Source organism: Myotis davidii, unplaced genomic scaffold (assembly GCF_000327345.1).
Source record: "Myotis davidii unplaced genomic scaffold, ASM32734v1 scaffold125, whole genome shotgun sequence".
In the NCBI taxonomy this organism is placed as follows: domain Eukaryota; kingdom Metazoa; phylum Chordata; class Mammalia; order Chiroptera; family Vespertilionidae; genus Myotis; species Myotis davidii.
Window position 1 is genome coordinate 727677 of NW_006299390.1, and position 18461 is coordinate 746137.

The 18461-nt window shown below is 41.8% G+C and overlaps 1 protein-coding gene across 1 annotated transcript in view; it reads left to right on the plus strand.

Annotated features, from left to right (window-relative positions):
- Positions 1–14931, plus strand: part of SLC26A3 (solute carrier family 26 (anion exchanger), member 3) — a 27018-nt gene extending 12087 nt beyond the window's left edge. Inside the window, exons 8-19 of the mRNA XM_006774937.2 lie at positions 102–249; positions 361–474; positions 580–657; positions 3454–3549; positions 4874–4980; positions 6258–6327; positions 6419–6511; positions 8361–8456; positions 8789–9022; positions 11034–11088; positions 13427–13569; positions 14428–14931. Of these exons, the coding sequence (XP_006775000.1) occupies positions 102–249; positions 361–474; positions 580–657; positions 3454–3549; positions 4874–4980; positions 6258–6327; positions 6419–6511; positions 8361–8456; positions 8789–9022; positions 11034–11088; positions 13427–13569; positions 14428–14451 (1258 nt within the window). The 3' untranslated portion in view covers positions 14452–14931. The remainder of the gene's footprint in view (positions 1–101; positions 250–360; positions 475–579; positions 658–3453; positions 3550–4873; positions 4981–6257; positions 6328–6418; positions 6512–8360; positions 8457–8788; positions 9023–11033; positions 11089–13426; positions 13570–14427) is intronic.
- The last annotated feature ends 3530 nt before the right edge of the window (positions 14932–18461 follow it).

An 18461-nucleotide genomic window follows, 5' to 3' on the forward strand; every position in this document is an offset into this window, starting at 1 on the left:
GGCCTTGCTAAGGAATTTGGACTTTTTCTGAGCGCAAATGGATGCCATTGAAGGTGTCTAAGCAGGCTGGTGACCTTCTGACTTGTGTACTTTAAATTCAGATTTGAGCCACCTATCACGTATGACTTGGAGGTTATCAAAGGAACCATCGGGGACAGCTTCAGCATTGCAATCGTTGGCTTTGCAGTGGCCTTTTCGGTTGCCAGCGTTTATTCCCTCAAACACGATTATGCAATTGATGGCAATCAGGTAAGTGTACAGCCGATGCTGGGTCTAATTCAGCGTCTTTAAATAATGTTTCACGTACACAATACCCATGGCGCTGCTCCTAATGAAGGTCCCTTCTTGTCCGCTTGTCAGGAGTTAATAGCCTTGGGAGTGAGTAACATATTCACTGGATCATTCAAAGGATTTGCCGCAAGTACCGCCCTCTCCAGATCTGCAATTCAAGAAAGTACTGGAGGCAAAACGCAGGTATTTCTGGACCTTCGTGTGGAAGGCCATCCTAGCTTAGTCCCCGGGGAATGCCAGACCGCGGGAAAAGCTGATTTTGTGGTGGGAATGTTTTCATCTACCCAGGTTGCTGGGATCCTCTCTGCTCTCATCGTGCTGATTTTCATTGAAAACCTGGGGTTTCTTCTGGCGCCACTACAAAAGGTACCAACCCTCCCTCTTGGGATGCTCTCTCTCTCCTGGGGGACTCTGGTTCCTAAACTCTCAAACATAAACCAAACGGGAACATGAGGAAACTGCAAACTCTCGAGCACTCTCCTCAGCCAGTTCTCTGCGGGCCGTAAGTATTTCTTTTTCCCCTGGTAGCATTTTGTGAATGCTAGGAATGCACATGCCCAAAACACCGTATCTACTCTGTACGTAGCCCGGAATATACTTGATGTTTAGACAGAAAGACAATCTGGCACAGCGGCTTCTGTAATGTGAATTGACTGAGGTGAAGATTTTCTTAAAGGTTAAGGTAATCAGGGCGTCGATCTAAGTCAGAGAAGGTGCTGCCAGGCACACAACCTGTTCTCAGGCATCCGCCCTGCAGCTCCCAGGGTTTGGTTTGACTCCAAGACCAAAGCTGTCAGATTGCAGGACGGGAGCAAACAGCCCAATACACTGGGGAGGGCGCCTCGAGCTCCTCTGTCCAGCCCTCCTGAACTGTACATTTTGAGGCTTTCGCTGGAGCCTTTGTAAACGACTGCAGCGCCCAGATGGAAAACAGAACAGCGGACTCCGGAAAGCACGGGCTCTCTAGGAAGCCAGACAGTGGTAAACATGCAGTTCTTTACGGTGTGTATAGGATTGTGAGGGAGTGTATGGAGCGCTGGCTCTAGAGTCCTGTCGACCTGCTTCTAATCCTGGTTCTGCCACTTGTTGTCTGTGTGCTTCGGGGCAAATTACTTAACTTCTCTCAACCTCAAGTTCCCCCCAAAATATCCTCGGGTAAGGATTAACAAAAATACTAAATAAATAAATGCACACACAGCCCCCTGCGTAGAGAATTCTGCCCTATTGTGCTTCTTCCAGGTGCATTCTTGAGCTTTCCCTCACCCGCATCAACTTGGAGAATTAAAGAAACAATTGCCATATAAAACCATAGCTCTCTAGTGAATAAGCAATGCCCAGAGACATTGTCCAGGATTAATCAGAACTCCTGCTAGCAAGGATTCACGTGGCGAGTTCTTAGACCATTGTTCCGCAGTGTCCTTGTTTCACCCGAGTAGCTGCTTTGCTTCTTTTTCTCACAGGAGGACAAAATAACCCACAATGGTAGCTAATAATGAATGTTTCTTCGGTGCTTCCTAAGTATCGGCAGAATTTTATGCATTTTACGTGTATTTCGTCCTTTTTATCAATGACACTGTGGTTACCAGATAAAACTCCTCCCTACGGCTCCTCAGTACTCTGCAGGCTTTGTTATTTAAGGGCGCTATTGTGTATGTAATTCATTTCAAATGGTTTTCCCTTGGAATTCTGACCAGGTGGGAAATAATGCCTAATGAAAAGACAACTATGTCTCTTCTGCAGGTGGCACTGGACATGCTCAATGCTAAAGTCCCCTAAACAATAAGCAGGAGGCTTATTGTAGAGTCTTATGGAACCCTCCCCCAGCTACCATGATGATGACAACTTTTTTTCCCCTAAATATACCTTTATTGATTTCAAAGAGGAGGGGAGAAGGAGAGATAGAAACATCAATGATGAGAGAGAACCATTGATCGGCTGCCTCCTGCACGCCCCACACAGGGGATCAACCCACAACCCAGGCATGTGCCCTAACCGGGAATCAAACCATGACCTCCTGGTTGGTAGGTCGATGTCAGCATGCAAATTCCATAGCCCATTCGGAATGGAACAGCTTGAATTGGGGGTGAAGGCTAGGGGCACACACCTACCATTGTGTTAAAATGTAAATAGAGTCCGACCAGCATGGCTCAGTGGTTGAGCGACGTCGACCTATGAACCAGGAAGTCATGGTTCAATTCCCAGTCAGGGCACATGCCCAGGTTGCAGGCTCAATCCCCAGTTGGGGGTGTGCAGGAGACAGCCCATCAATGATTCTCTCTCATCATAGATGTTTCTATATCTCTCTCCCTTCCTCTCTGAAATCAATAAAATACATGTAAAGAAAAAACCTAAGAAAGGGAGCAAACTTGGCTAGTCGGCATTTTTCACCTTAACTGGCATCATTCCCTGTAAGAAGAGTGATCTCACTTGGGCATGCGAAGGAAGAATCAGGAGCCTGAAGTGCTGCTGTAGCAGAGCTGAGTTTTCTACCCACATCCCTTAGCAAATGTACTCTTCAGTGGTATCTGCATCAGGACTGTTTAAAAGAGGCGATGTTACTGGGTGGTTGGTCCTGGCTTTGGAAATAGTAATTCATTAGCTCATCCGTTCACTCACTGAATAATTATTAAGCCCCTCCTGGGTATATTCACCATGGTCGGTTCTGGGGATACAGCTGGGAACATGAGAGATGTGGCACACGCTGTTCCAGGGAGTCTGCCTCAAAGACTCGTTCCCCTCTGCAGCCTTCAGCTTCCTGTTTCAAAATGGCACGATGGCTGAGCATCGTCGACGTTTTGAATTCTTATTCCAGGACCTCAAGCTCCCCAAACTTGTTTTTAAACAAAGAGCAACTCCCTCTCCCACCTTCAATAAGTAGACACACAGTAGCCTCTCACTGATGGAGAAGAATTTATATCGGTCATAGGTCTTGGGACCTGCCTTTCTCTGTCCCAAGGTATAGGCTGGTATGTGCTGTCAGGTCATCGATGCCACTGTCACTGTGGTGGGGAAGGTCTGGTGTGTCCTGCGTGGCACTGCACAAAGGAGTACACTTTGCTTTGAGGCCCTTTAGAGGCCTCACTTATCTACAGCCTTCACCTTTGCTTCAGTGTGGCTGATTTCGTTATCTGAAAGTACATCTGCCCTCTATGTCTCCCACAGTCTGTCCTGGCCGCTCTCGCACTCGGAAACTTAAAGGGAATGCTGATGCAGTTTACAGAAATACGAAGGCTGTGGCGAAAGGATAAGTATGATTGTGTGAGTAGAGGCAATGGCATTTGAGAGAAAAATCAGGATGGCACTTAATGCTGATGTAAAATGCCTACTTAAATTGTAAACTCTGAGACATTTTGTTCCTCTATATCTGTTAAAAAGACTTTAGTTTGTGTTATTTACTATCTTTAAACAGCCTACTCTAATGATCATTCTCTGGGATTTTCATTTAAAAGGATGAGCTTCTTGCAAGTAGGAAATGCTCCAGGAAACACTAGTAGATAACTTCCTTAGATCTGTCCTTAAAATCCCTGCCGTCCTCCCAAATGCCACAGAAACTCTCTGAAGTTCAGGGTTTGCATTGCTTTTGTTCTTCATTACATCATATGTTAGTTCCCAGAGGATCTGTGAAAAACTTAAATTCTGAACAATCTTTTGGAAGTGCTCTATAAAAGCTCCCCTTGCTCTCAGCATGCCTTGTTGTGAGAAGCAGAGCCCATAATTATATCAGGGTCAAAGTCTGTGGCATAAAAACGCCTAACATATCCTCTAATACTTTACAAGCAAAAGGTAATAAACTACACGTGGTTCACCTTTTTTTTTTTTTTTTTTTTTTTTTTTTGCTAATCTTCTCTCTATCGTTCCAATTTTAGTAGATGTGCTGACGAAGCAAGCACTGCACTTGGTTTACTTTTGTTCCGGCTAGATATTTGTTGGGGATTTTCACAGCCCTTTGGCATGCTGATTCTTTTTTTTTTCTTTGTTGATTTAAGAGAGGAAGGGAGAGAGAGAGAGAGAGAGAGATAGAAACATCAATGATGAGAGAGAATATTGATCCACTGCCTCCTGCACACCCCACACTGGGGATCAAGCCCACAACCTGGGCATGTGCCCTGACCGGGAATCGAACCATGACCTCCTGGTTCATAGGTCAACGCTCAACCACTGAGCCACGCTGGCGGGGCCATACTAAGATTCTTGGAGAGATCATCACTATGAATAAAACCAGCAGACCAAAAGTATAATATGCCCACGAATCTGCTCATTTTAAGGAACTGCAGCTGGTTCTGGAATTTTAGCTGTGACGGACAGACTCAATCATTTCCTTGACCAGGCCAGGGATGGGATTAGCAGTGGATACACTCTCTTGGGATTTTAAAAAATATCTGCTTGTGTCTTCTGTGGTTCAGAAGCTGAGCCAGTAGAAATGACCTCTGGAGGCAGGTCCCTTCTCCTGTATACTTCCAACTTCTGCTGTGATCCCTGGAAGTTCATGCTTTCTCGTAGCAATGAACCTACCAGGTAACACATTGTACTTGAATCAGGGTCCATTGTAGTGTATGGTGTACATGTCGCCTTCCTTTTGCAGCTCATCTGGATCGTGACCTTCATCTTTGTCACTGTCCTGGGACTTGCGTTAGGCCTGGCAGCTAGCGTGGCGTTTCAGCTCCTGACCATCGTGTTCAGGACCCAATTGTGAGTGATTGTCGCACTTTGTTTCCTTGCAGACTTTGGCCTGCCAGTGTCGGGAGAAAAAAAACTTGTCGCTGATTAAGGGGAGAGTAGTTTAATGGCTAGGCATGCAAATCTATCAAGATTGGCCAGGCTGTTCTTCCTCAGGTTGCTCACCCCAAAGGGCAATAGAATGGCCCAAATTAAAGCATTAGCCGAGGTCTCTCCAGCTATTGGTCTGCTCCCTGCCTGCACTCAAGTTCAAAGAAATCATAGAAATGTATATGCCTTAGACCAGTGGTTCTCAACCTTGGCTGCACATTAGAATCACCTGGGAATCTTTTTAAAATCCTGATTTCTGGGCCTCATCCTCTGGAAATTCTGTTTCTTTGTTATGGGGTGAGACCACAACATTAGTATCAAAGAAACAGAATTTCTGGAGCATGAGGCCCAGAAATCAGGATTTTAAAAAGATTCCCAGGTGATTCTAATGTGCAACCAAAGTTGAGAACCACTGCCCTAGACTATTTAAATTGGGGAAATGTGTTACTGAGAAGATGGTGAGATTCTCCATGTCTAGTGGAGTATTCTTCCTCTTTATCGGCTTTTAGATTGTACTCCCACCTGAAAAGCATGGAGCTGACCTAAGAGAATTTCTGAAAGGCCCGGCTCATCCTAGAATGCCACAAAAACAACAACACTTAGAATGACTGATGCTTAATGGTCATCCAGTCCAAACATCTTTTTTATTCCACTCAGCCTAAGTTGGATTATATTGAGACAGAGATATAACACTTCTTAGCAGCTAAGCAGTTCCCTATCACAGTGTTATCATAGTTTAAGTTAATCCTTGACTGATGGAATGCATTTATATTACAATGTTCCTGCATTCATTGACTCATTTATATTTTCATTCATTTCTTGGGGACTCGGCAAACATAGAAACAAACTGAGTGGTCATAGGCAAATCATCATACTTCCCCATGTCCACGTCTGTACAACTGGGTAAACATGTCTGTCTTTTTCACCAAATAACTGTGATATTCAGAATCAAAACAGCAAACACAAACAGAAGCTTTCTGTGAACTGGAGTATGGTAGGTGGGAGGTACTGTCTTAGGAGCTGTGGCAGAAGAAGGAAAACCAGGTATTGGCCCTCCATGGTCTCTAAGGGCATAGTGAATCTTTTGCATTTTTAAAACAGGCCTGCTTTGGGATGCTAGCAAAACATCAGTGTCAGCCTTCTAGGCCTCCCAAATATATATGTATGCATGATTTATGTGGCGTTCATCTTCCCTACAGTCCGAAATGCAGCACACTGGCTAGTGTTGGACGGAGCAACATCTACAAGAATAAGAAAGATTACTCTGACGTAAGGAAGACTCATTTTTTACTTTGATTGGCTAAATTATGTTAATATGAATCCACTGGGCACCATCTAATATTACTTCTCTGCCTTACAGATTTATGAACCAGAAGGAGTGAAAATTTTCAGATGTCCATCTCCAATTTACTTTGCAAACATTAGTTTCTTTAAGCAGAAACTTATTGATGCTGTAAGTTTAGGGGTTATTAATTTTTTGTAATTCCACCAAATATCTAGAAATGAAATGTTTGTTTTGTAGCAAGAGGAGGTCATTGACTGCACCTATGTTGAGGCTGGGTTTTGTTAATGTTTTTGTATCCCATATTTTCCAATATGTTGGAAAATAAGATTTTTTGAACGACTTCCAATATACAGTCACCTTTTATTAAATTCTGATGCCGAGTAAAAAGATCACAATGAGATTTGGGGCTACTGGTTTTTCATAGAAGTTGTCCTACAGATTTTCCTGAGGAATCAACTTCAGAAAGAGAAAAAGAGTGATATTTAATATTTGGCTGTATCATTGAAGAGATTCAGAATAGCAAACAGATATTTATAATATAAATGAAATTAATAAATATAACACAAATGAACATTTAATATGAAATAACAACGGAGTGTCCGGGTGGCCTGTAGAGAAGATGACAAAGAAGCAGTCTTTAAGGTTAAGAAACAAAAGCTCAGCATTTACTCTTGAACCTGCCTTTTGATCTACTCTGTACTTTGCATAGAGTTTCTGCCTTAGCCCTAATGATTATTATTAGACTAGAGGCCCTCGCAGCAGCAGCCCTGGAAGGACGTCCAGAAGGACATCTGGACTAATTAGCATATTATGCTTTTATTATTATAGATTGGTGTGCATCAAATATTTTTCTACCTAATTTTTTTACAATAATGGATCATATTGTGTATATGGCTTTGTATACTGTCCTTTTCACTTAATCTAGTATCTTTCCATCCAACTACATTTTTTGGCCAACTTTTTTTAAAAAATTACATAATTTGACTCTCCTTACCTATTACTCTGGAGCTATATGTTGCCACAATAAAAACACATTTGTTTTGAAAAGGGGAAAATGAAGGTTATCCTCTGGTTACTATAAAATAATAAAATTATAAGATAAATAAATTATAAATTCACATAATAATAGATATTATAAAATGTAATCATATGTATTTTAATAGAATAAAATGATATAGAAGCAAAATACTAATTAGATGCCACCCATATTCATTAAATAGAAAATCCTATATAATAAAAGGGTAATATGCAAACTGACCCTAACAGCAGAACAACTGGGAATGACTGGTCACTATGACACACATTGACCACTAGGGGGCAGACACTCAATGCAGGAGCTTCCCCCTGGTGGTCAGTGCGCTCCCACAGGGGGAGCTTTGCTCTGCCACAAACCAGTCTGACGGCTGCCAGTACAGCGGTGGTGGTGGAGCCTTTCCTGCCTCCTCAGCAGCGCTAAGGATGTCAGCCTGCAGCTTAGGCCTGCTCTCCAATGGCAAGTGGACATCTTCTGAGGGCTGCTGGGCTGCCAGAGGGATGTCTGACTGCCAGCTTGGGCCCGATCCCCCAGGGAGCAGGCCTAAGCCAGCAGGTGGACATCCTCTGAGGGGTCCCAGACTGCAAGAGGGCATAGGCTGGGCTGAGGGACCCCCCCGCTCCGAGTGCACAATTTTTTGTGCACCAGGCCTCTAATAAATAAAATAAAATCCCTTAAGAGTTGTGTGGACCAAAAATACAAACAGATTCAAATTAGAGTTTAGACCCATTCATGGATCATTTATGGACATATCCTGGATGGTACACAGGTTTTTAAACATTAATCATTGCATACAGGCTGAGCAGACCATCAGTCTGACACAATACTCTCACTGATGTTGTTTGAACCACTTACATTTTATTACCAATGTCTCAATTCCTTATGTCTCAATTCCTTAACCTACCAGGATAGCAATCATTAGAAACATGCTATATAAGTAGCAGAATATTCAATACTGTTGTAACACAACAATGGGTTTTTCAGGTTGGCTTTAGTCCACTTCGAATTCTACGCAAGCGCAATAAAGCTTTGAAGAAAATCAGAAAACTGCAGAAGCAAGGCCTGCTACAAGTGACACCAGTAAGTTTCTTGACCGCATTTCTGTGCATTATAGCTAAAAGCTCAGTAAAATGTACGTCAAGATGTTGGCTCCATTCTTTTTATATAAAATGCCAGATAAACAAGATATTTCATGTGTCAATTAATGTGGTATTTTTAAATAGTATCTTTGAGGCTCTCCTTCCAATTTTATCCTCCTAGGACAATTTGTATTATCCAAAGAAAAGAGTTTACAATCTCATTTACTTGACCCAGCTTTAAATCTGTGCTGCAGCCAGTCACTGGCCGTCTTTGACACACAGAAGGCATTTCTCCATCGGAATGTCCATGCATATTACTCTCCTCTCTTGCAGAAAGGATTGATATGCACCGTGGATGGCTTGAAAGATTCCGATGAAGAGCTGGACAACAATCAAGTGGAAGAACTGAACCAGCCAGTCAATACCACAGACCTGCCCTTCCAGATAGACTGGAATGCTAGCCTTCCTCTCAACATTGCAGTCCCTAAAATTCAACTGCACAGCCTCATCCTGGATTTCTCAGCGGTGTCATTTCTTGATGTGTCTTCAATGAGGGGCCTCAAATCGGTAATTCCTTTTTCCTTAATGGAAATAACCAATCAGGGACTGAAGGTGAAAAACTGTATTTGTGGAAGGATGCTCCTTTAGACAATACACATTTAAATAGAAGCAAATTGTAATCTTAGAATATTCCATGTAGGGAGTGGGAGGGCAGGTGGGGCTCGTTCAGTGAACTCTTTAAGAGTGCATTTCCCATGAGACTGGCATAAAATTTTGAAGGCAACCAAACCTACATTTCTAATCTATGTTGATGCTGCTGGGAGACAACTCTGCTCTCACACCTATGAAATTTCAGGCCTGTGGCACCTTCCTATCTTTATGGACATTGTATCTAAATTGTCCTAAAATACAGAAGATTTGAAAAGTTCTTGGGAAAGAGGGCTTTTTTGTTTTGATCCGATATAAGCTGATGGAATTTCACTTGGCTAAATAATCTTTTTTAAGAAGGAAACGTGTGAAAGAATAAATATGGCAAGTGATTTGGGATTTAAAAGCAGGACTGAAACAATCCGGTTGCTCTCTGTTGTCTTGCCATGGTTTGGTGGGCATTTCTAAAATAAATTTGTTTCTAACAGAAATGCAGAAATAGGTAAAGGAAATCTAAAAAATTCCACATTTCCCTCTTCTTTTGCTTGGTTTTTCACAAAAATCTGCCTACATAAGAACAGAGCTAAGGTAAGATCTATTAAGTAGGGTGAACGCAGACAAAATTAAAAGTAGGATAATTTCATTGTGTTCAAACTTCTCTTAAAAAAATCTTCAGTCTGCAGACTGCTTGCTCTTTCTTTGCTTTTTAGTTTTTGTGTGTGTATTTGTTTGTGTCAGGTTTGAAGCAAAAAATACGCACACATCATATTGATTTTTTTTATCCTAGCATACTGATTTTTTTTTTTAGGATAGCACAAAGGACAGGGACTCTGCCTTACATTTCATTAAAGCCCAACTTTTTAGCCCAGTGTCTCATAGATCAACCCTATACACTACTTCTCTCACCTTATATCAGTGGTTCTCAACCTGTGGGTCGCGACCCTTTGGGGGTCGAATGACCCTTTCACAGGGGTCGCCTAAGACCATCGGAAAACACATATATAATTACATATTGTTTTTGTGATGAATCACTATGCTTTAATTATGTTCAATTTGTAACAATGAAATTGGGGGTCACCACAACATGAGGAACTGTATTAAGGGGTCGCGGCATTAGGAAGGTTGAGAACCACTGCCTTATATGCTCTTAATGATATCTCTACTGGTATTTGCTCTTAGCCTAGAGACCAAGAAATTTAATAAAGATTTGTTGGTTCTGGACACATCTAGTTACCGGGGATAGGAATAATGAACAACTTATGAGTCCTAGGGCTTTCTTATGTGTGTGTAAATAGAAAGCTCTAGCTGATATCATCTCATAGGAAAAAAAACTTTTAAAATTAGGGAATGAGCCCTAACCGGTTTGGCTCAGTGGATAGAGCGTCGGCCTGCGGACTGAAGGGTCACAGGTTCGATTCTGGTCAAGGGCATGTGCCTTGATTGCGGGCACATCCCCAGTCGGGGGTGTGCAGGAGGCAGCTGATCGATGTTTCTCTCTCATTGATGTTTCTAACTCTCTATCCCTCTCCCTTCCTCTCTGTAAAAACATCAATAAAATATATATATTTAAAATTAGGGAATGACATCAGCATCATGGCATATTGAAAAGACTCCTTTGTTTCTCCCTGAATTTAAAATTAAATCAGAGGTTACCTGGTGAGTTAAAGCACATTTCCCCATCACACTTCCCAGAAGAATGATCACTTTTAACTTCCTCCTTCTGGGGAGAATTCTTTCCTTGGGATTTATCTCTTTCTGTCACCAGAGCCTTGTTTTGAACTTTAGTGTCTCTTGTTACTATTCTCTCCTTTCAAGATGTAACAGGTTCCGAAAGCATTATGTCACCCATACGCTATAATTATGATAGTTTTCTTTACATTCCTGACAAGTGAAACTGTTCCCCAAGGAAGATCTACTTTCTTTTTAACAGATTTTGCAAGATTTCATCAGGATCAAGGTAGATGTGTATATTGTTGGGACTGATGGTAAGTTGTTTTATTTTTAAATTCTGACAATCGCTTCAGGTTCATTGCCAACTCTCGATCTCTCCAATAACAGCTATTTTTGTATGATCACCAAGAAGGAAGTCTAATTTTTAGCTGAGCCTATAGAAATCCCTCTGGAAATCGCATCTTTATGTTTCAGTTCTGTAAATATATAATTAAATTAACTTTTTAATTTGAATCCTAGTTTAATAGGCAGCAAAAAAGAAGTGGCTATGTAACCATTTTTTGTTCTACTCTTCTTGGAAAAGTAGGTTTGTTTTCTCTTTTCTTGCCTCCCTTGATTCCGCAGCCCATGATAACCTGGTTTCTGCTTCACCTCAGTGATGAGGTCATCAGTAATCCAGGTTGTTAAGATCAACTGCCTCCCTCCTGGCCCCATCCTCAGGGAGCTTACTTTAGCATTTGGCCCTTTCTTTATCACATTTCTTTTCTTTCCGTTTTTTTTTTAAATTGATTTCAGAGAGGAAAGGAGAGGGAGAGAGAGATAGAAACATCAGTGATGAGAGAGAATCATTACCAGCTGCCTCCTGCATGCCCCACACTGGGGATCAAGCCCGCAACCTGATCATGTACCCTGATGGAATCAAACCGTGACCTCCTGGCTCATAGCTCGATACTCAACCACTGAGCCATGCCGGCCAGGCAGCATTTGTCTTTGAAACTCTCTTCGTGACTTCTGCAAGACCCTTCTTCTGAATCACTTCTCACCCCTCTCAGAGTGCCTCAGTGTCTGACACTGGCTCCTCTCCCACTCTTGAAAGCCAGTCTTTCCCAGGCTTCACCCTTAACCCTATAGGTCTAATTCCATGACTGCAAGTGTATCTTGTTAATGAATTCCCAAACTACACCTCCAGCCAGATCCATGTATGCAATTGTTCAAAACTAAATATATTATCCTCCTTCCCAAAACCACTCCTTCTCTTTTCCTATCTCAGTCACTCCATCACCACTCACTCAGTTGCCCAAAGTAAAAACCCTGGAGCCACCCTTAATTTCTCCTCCTCCCCTTCCCTCTGCATTCAGCGAATCACCTGTAGGTAATTCCTGTTGAAATAGTCTCTTGCTCTTCACTTCCACAGCCTCCGTCCACACCTCTATCATTTCTCATCTAGACCCTAGGAAGGAAGTTTCTAGCTAGTGTCTTGACTCTAGAACGTTCTCCTACCCCATTTTCTGACTAGGAAGCTCTTTCATGGCCCTAGCCTGTTTGGCTCAGTGGATAGAGCGCTGGCCTTCAGACTGAAGGGTCTTGGGTTCAATTCCAGTCAAGGACACATACCTTGGTTGTAGGCTCAGTTCCTGGCCCTGGTGGGGGCACATGCAGAAGGCAACCAATCAATATGTCTCTCTCACATTGATGTTCATCTCTGCTCTCTTCCTCTCCCTTCCATTTTCTCTAAAAATCAATGGAAAAATATCCTCCAGTGAGGATTAACCACAACAAAGAATTTATCCCTCAGGCCCTGGCCAACATGCTCAGTAGTTAGAGCATTGACCTGAGCACTGAAGGGTCAGGGGTTTGATTCTCAGTGAAGGGCACGTACCTGGGTGCAGGTTGATCCCCAGTGTAGAGGTGATGTGGGATGGTCAGAAAAGATGTTTTCTGATGGAACCCAGCAGCTTTGGGGAAATGGGCTACAGTAAATAACTGGTAAATAATAGGTCTGGCCATCCAGAACTACAGCATGTCATTGGTCCATGAGCAGATGCTCTATTTTGGCAGAATCACAGTTTGTAAAAAGAAACCACACTTGATGCATCAACCATTTACTGGGGAGATTAACTCACTAGGCTCCTGCCTAAAAGAAAGTGGATTGATTTTCTTCTAAGAACTACTAAAAGTTTTTCTAATTTTGTTGTTGTTGTTGTTAATCCGCACCCTAAAATTCCGCCCCCCCCCCCCCACTGATTTTTAGAGAGAGTGGAAGGGAGGGGAAGAGACAGAGAGAGGAATGTCGATGTGAGAGAGACACATCAATTGACTCTGCAACTGGGGATTGAGCCTGCAACCAGGACCAGAATCGAACCCGCAACACTTCAGTCCACGGGCCGACGCTCTAACCACTGAGAAAAACCAGCTAGGGCAGTTTTACTTATTTAAACCTTTCCCTTCAGTCTTTTTACCTTAGGGCATTAAATATGTACTTTTATTAGAAAGGTATCCTCTAGTTCCAGAAGACACTGTACTTACTGATGGGACGCTGGTGTCATACCGTTGCAAACCCTAAACACTTAACCAAACACCTATGAAATGTGAGTAAAATTTAAAATTAATTTACACTAAAATTTAAAATTATTCTTTCTTCTCTCTCTTCAGATGATTTCATTGAGAAGCTTGCACGGTGTGAGTTTTTTGATGATGAAGTCAAGGACTCAATATTCTTCTTAACAATCCATGATGCTGTTTTGCATATTTTGATGAAAAAGGATTACAGTACTTCAAAGTTTAATTTCAATCAGGTACCAGCTCTTTGGTGACTTTTACATTTGTAGAACCAATCAGAGAGCCTCGCCAGCAACCCTCTGCCCAGTAGCTGGATTGAGAATTGTCACCAAGTTTTCGAGGGTAAAGTATAGGAACAGAAGTTAAACCTGATGCCTGATCAAAGCTTTAGAACCAACAGAATGCAGTCAGCACCATTTTATACCTGTTTCTCTCTATTTACAAAAGAAACATTCAACGTCAGCTCCTTGCATTAGAGCCGTGGTTCTCAACCTTCTTAATGCTGCAACCCCTTAATACAGTTCCTCATGTTGTGGTGACCCCCAATTTCATTGTTACAAATTGAACATAATTAAAGCATAGCGATTAATCACAAAAACAATATGTAATTACATATGTGTTTTCCGATGGTCTTAGGCGACCCCTGTGAAAGGGTCGTTCGACCCCCAAAGGGGTCGCCACCCACAAGTTGAGAACCGCTGCATTAGAGTCAGGGGTAGGCCTCCAGGGGTGACTTATGTAAAAGCTGAGTGTACTTGTCCAACAAACACACATAGCCCCTTGGAGTTTGTGTGCCCCCTGAAACAAATGTGAAGAAATACATTTACAAGTTGTATTGTTACTTTAAGTTAAATCAGGCTTTTGAAAAATAGTTATGTTACTACCTGGTGTCACATGGTTTTACGTTAACCAAGTAGCAATGAAAGGTATTTGATTATTAACATTCAAGACAAAAAAATGTGATGATTCTGTCAAATTCTAGGTCTAATCCTAACCCTAATTTTATAAGATTGACTACATTTTAAATACAAGACGTGATTATTGAAAGGGATAGAACTTAAGTTGGTTTTAAACAAGAACTTTCTGTCTTCCAGGTACCAGTTGAAACGAAATTCTAACCAAAATATGATCCAGAGGGATACTCATCTGACCGTCACACACAGAACAACTTTATACCCAGAAAGTTATTGATGTATTCATACATTGTATGAAGAATATTGTTATTTGACACAATTATGTTTCAAACTTTGGAACAAGATTGTTCTAGCTTGGTATATTTTTTCACATATGTAGTATAAAATGATGTAAATACTCTTAATTTTGTAAGCTTGTAGATTTTATCAAAGGAAGAAATTGTGTTTATATGTATTTTTATAGCACTGACAGATTTCTATCCAAACTACTTTCATGCATGTTTTATGACACCAATGCTTTGAATCTTGCAATTTATACTGTTCATACAGGATATAATTAATACAGCTCCACTTAACAAAATCAATTTGTACAGTAGGTGTGTCGTTTTATTAAATTTCTTGTTTGCTTTCTGAAATACGCTTGTTGCGAGTCCCTTTATAGTGGTCTGGCTGGAAGCTTGCTACACGAGAATCTTCTAACCCCCCTGTAATGAGACTTCTTTGTCCAGATTTTATGATCATCACTGTAGCTTTTTAAAGCATCCAGCCTCCTATCCGGATTTAGACACAATCTTTTCATAACTAGCTTTTGAAGCAAATCCTTATTTTTTTCCCCCCACTTCTTAAATATGAAAATTGTGTCAGCTAATGGAAGATAAACACTTAAAAGGCAAGAAGGTAAAAAGGAAAGAGAAGACTTGATGGGTAGCCCCTCCTTCCCGATCTTCCTGGGAGGAAAGATAGCAGAGGAAGGTCTGACTCTCTCTTCACTGCTGGTCATTTTTTTGGAACTCACAGGGCAGAATAACAGCTCTGCAGCTCCGTTTAGCTGGTGAATGAGAGGCAGCACACACATACTTCTCTGTTTCACTGGCACTGTTCTTGGTGCAAACAATAGTATTTATGTAACAGTGAGAAGTTAATCATCAGCACCAACAGAAAAAAGATGCAGTGCCCTCTGTTCAACAGCAAACCACTTTGTCAATGGGAGATGTGGTCTCAGTTGTTTTAGGTCTCGCCTTTAAATATTTGCTCTCCAAGTAACTTCCATCCTTTATTAGTGTCATTACTGCATGGGCTTGTCTATTGGACTTTAAAACCAATTACAGAAAGGTAAAAATAAAGGTTTATTTACATAGCTACTCTTTAAAAACTACGTCAACACTTTTTATAACAACGTTTCTTAAATTTTGGGTCATGGACAGCAGAGCCTCATTCACCCTTCGGGCTTTAGGAAAAAAGATATGCATACACATATGTGTTTATATATGATGCCCAATGAATCTCAGGCTAAGAGCTTTCTTATAAAGGCAGGAATAAAATAAAAACATGGGCCTATTTACTTGATCATCTGGCTTGGGAATGGGGCAAAAGCCTTATTTATATGGGACTGTCACTGATGCCTGCATCTTCTCAAGCAAAGGTGCTCTCTGTACTCTTATTGCCAAATAAAATATCATACGGTAGAGCTGGAGCAAGCACGCCCACTAGCATGCTCCCATCACAGGCCATTCAACCTTAACAACATTCGCTTATCCTCACCCTTACATGTCTTTTTGTGTGAGGCCTCTAAGATGGATATGCACTGAGTAATGGAAATACATGGGACTGAGCCTCTATTTGCCTGGCTCAGAACAAATACTCGGGGGAAACATTTTTGACTAGTCCAAAAATCTGATCCCTGATTTAGGAAGAGGCCAAGAGACCATGTTGAAAGATGAAAAATGAAACGTACATAACCCAGAGCAAGATGGAAGGGGAGAGGAGATCCAGTAATTCAACTTGGAGACAGAAAAGCTTGTGAAGAGACAGACACAGTACTGAAATTAAGGAAGCTTGAAGCTAATACATGTTAAGCAGTTTATCTTTAAAGTCATTTTCTCTAAATATTTTAACTGCGAATTTATGTACATTTTATTTGCTGAACATATGAAAATAAAAAATAACATGAATTAAAGTGGAAAATAACACTTTAAAAATATCATTTTCTAATAATTTAAGCATTTGATACCTTAAGCACAGTAACTTACCACAGACATGTTTTAAATGCAAGCCTGACTTTACGCTGCATAAACGAGAACAGAAAAGTGGAATATTTCATTCACTTTTCTGCCATCTTCATCTGGACGTCTACATGTCAAAAGTGACCTATGCTCTTCTCCCCTAATCTGCCCTGCCAGTGCCTTTTCCACCTGTTAGTGCCAAATCCATCTTTCCAGATGCTCAGGCTAAGAATTCTGTCAGGAAATTCTACTGGCCCCACCTTTAAGAACCCATTGTGGCCCTCGAGTCAAAAAGTCTGCCCACCCCTGGTCTAAACAGTCCGACTCCAGAGCCCAGGCTCTGAACCATTAGAAACATTACCTCCCAAAAGAAATTAAAACCTGTCTAAAAAAGAAAAAGAAATTAAAATCTGACTAAAGCTGACCTAGTACAAGGCAGGACTAAACCCAGGAACAATATAGGTGCATTCTACAGATTTGTTCCAAAGTCACTAATTTAGCATTGTACAAGTAAGTGTACCCAGAAAAGCCATTAGGAAACATATTAATGCCCAGAATTAATAATTTCCTCTCATTAGTGTGTGTGTTGGTAATACATTTTAAAAATATTTTTTCCTGGCTAGCATACTTTGAAAGAGAATATAAAAATTTTTAAAGAAAATTTAGGGATGACTACCACAAATAATTCCTAGATAAGTTAGAATGTAAGCTCCTAAAGAGCAAGGACTACACCTATTTTGTTCATTATATATCCATGTCTACCATCTTCTATATATATATAAAAGCCTAAGTGACTGTTATGACCAGATGACCAGACAACCGGCTGGTCGCTATGACACACACTGACCACCAGGGGGCAGACACTCAATGCAGGAGCTGCCCCCTGGTGGTTAGTGCGCTCCCACAGTCAACCTCTCGCAGCCAGCCAACCTCCCACGGTCGTTCCTTCCCCCAACCCCTGGCCAGCAGCCCTATCAGGGCTGAGCTAGATGGCCTGATCAGCCCCGTTTGCCGGCCAGGCCAAGGGACCCCACCCATGCACAAATTCGTGCACTGGGCCTCTAGTATATACATAATTTACATTTCACATATTTTCTTATGTATTTATACAATTCACATATATATACTGCAGCCTCTTGCAATCCAGGACCCCTCGGGGGATGTCAGACTGCTGGTTTTGGTCTGATCCCCGAGAGATGTAGCAGTGCCAAAGTGGCAGGCAGCTGGGGAGAAGCCTGAGCCAGGGGGCTGGGCACCCCGCCACTCCTGCTCCCCGCTGCACCTGCCACCGCCACCTGCTGCTGCTGTCGCTGAGTAGCACTGCTGCGGAGATGGAAGAGGCTCTTGCCGCCCAGCTGCACTCAACAGCCATGAGCCCAGCTTCTGAGCAGCGCTCCTGCTGTGGAAGCACACTGACCACCAGGGGTCAGCTCCTGTGCTGAGCTTCTGCCCCCTGGTGGTCAGTGTGTGTCATAGCAACCAGTGTGTTATAGCAATGTTCCAGTCAACTGGTCATAACAGTGCATTGGGCTTTTATATATATATATATACACACATCTGTATGTATACATATACATCCTTCCACCGGTCACCCACTTCTTGATACCTAAATGCTAGTCTTGTGTAAATTTTTAAAGCAAACTTTTGACTGACCTCTTTGTCTCCCTCATCTTTTCTCAACAAAAGACGAAATACTTTTATTTTTTAAAATATATTTTTATTGATCTCAGAGAGGAAGGAAGAGGGAGATAGAAACATCAATGAGGAGAATCATTGATCAGTTGCCTCCTGTGCGGCCCTTACTGGGGATCAAACCTGCAACCCAGGCATGTGCCCTAGACTGGAATCAAACCCAGGACCCTTCATAGATGACTTTGCATCTGATTATCCAGTCTGCAGGCCGATGCTCTATCCAAAACTAAAACAGCTAGGGTGAAATGAGTACAAATTTTAAAACAAACAATTAAAGGTTTTGAAAGTAACATCAAAAGA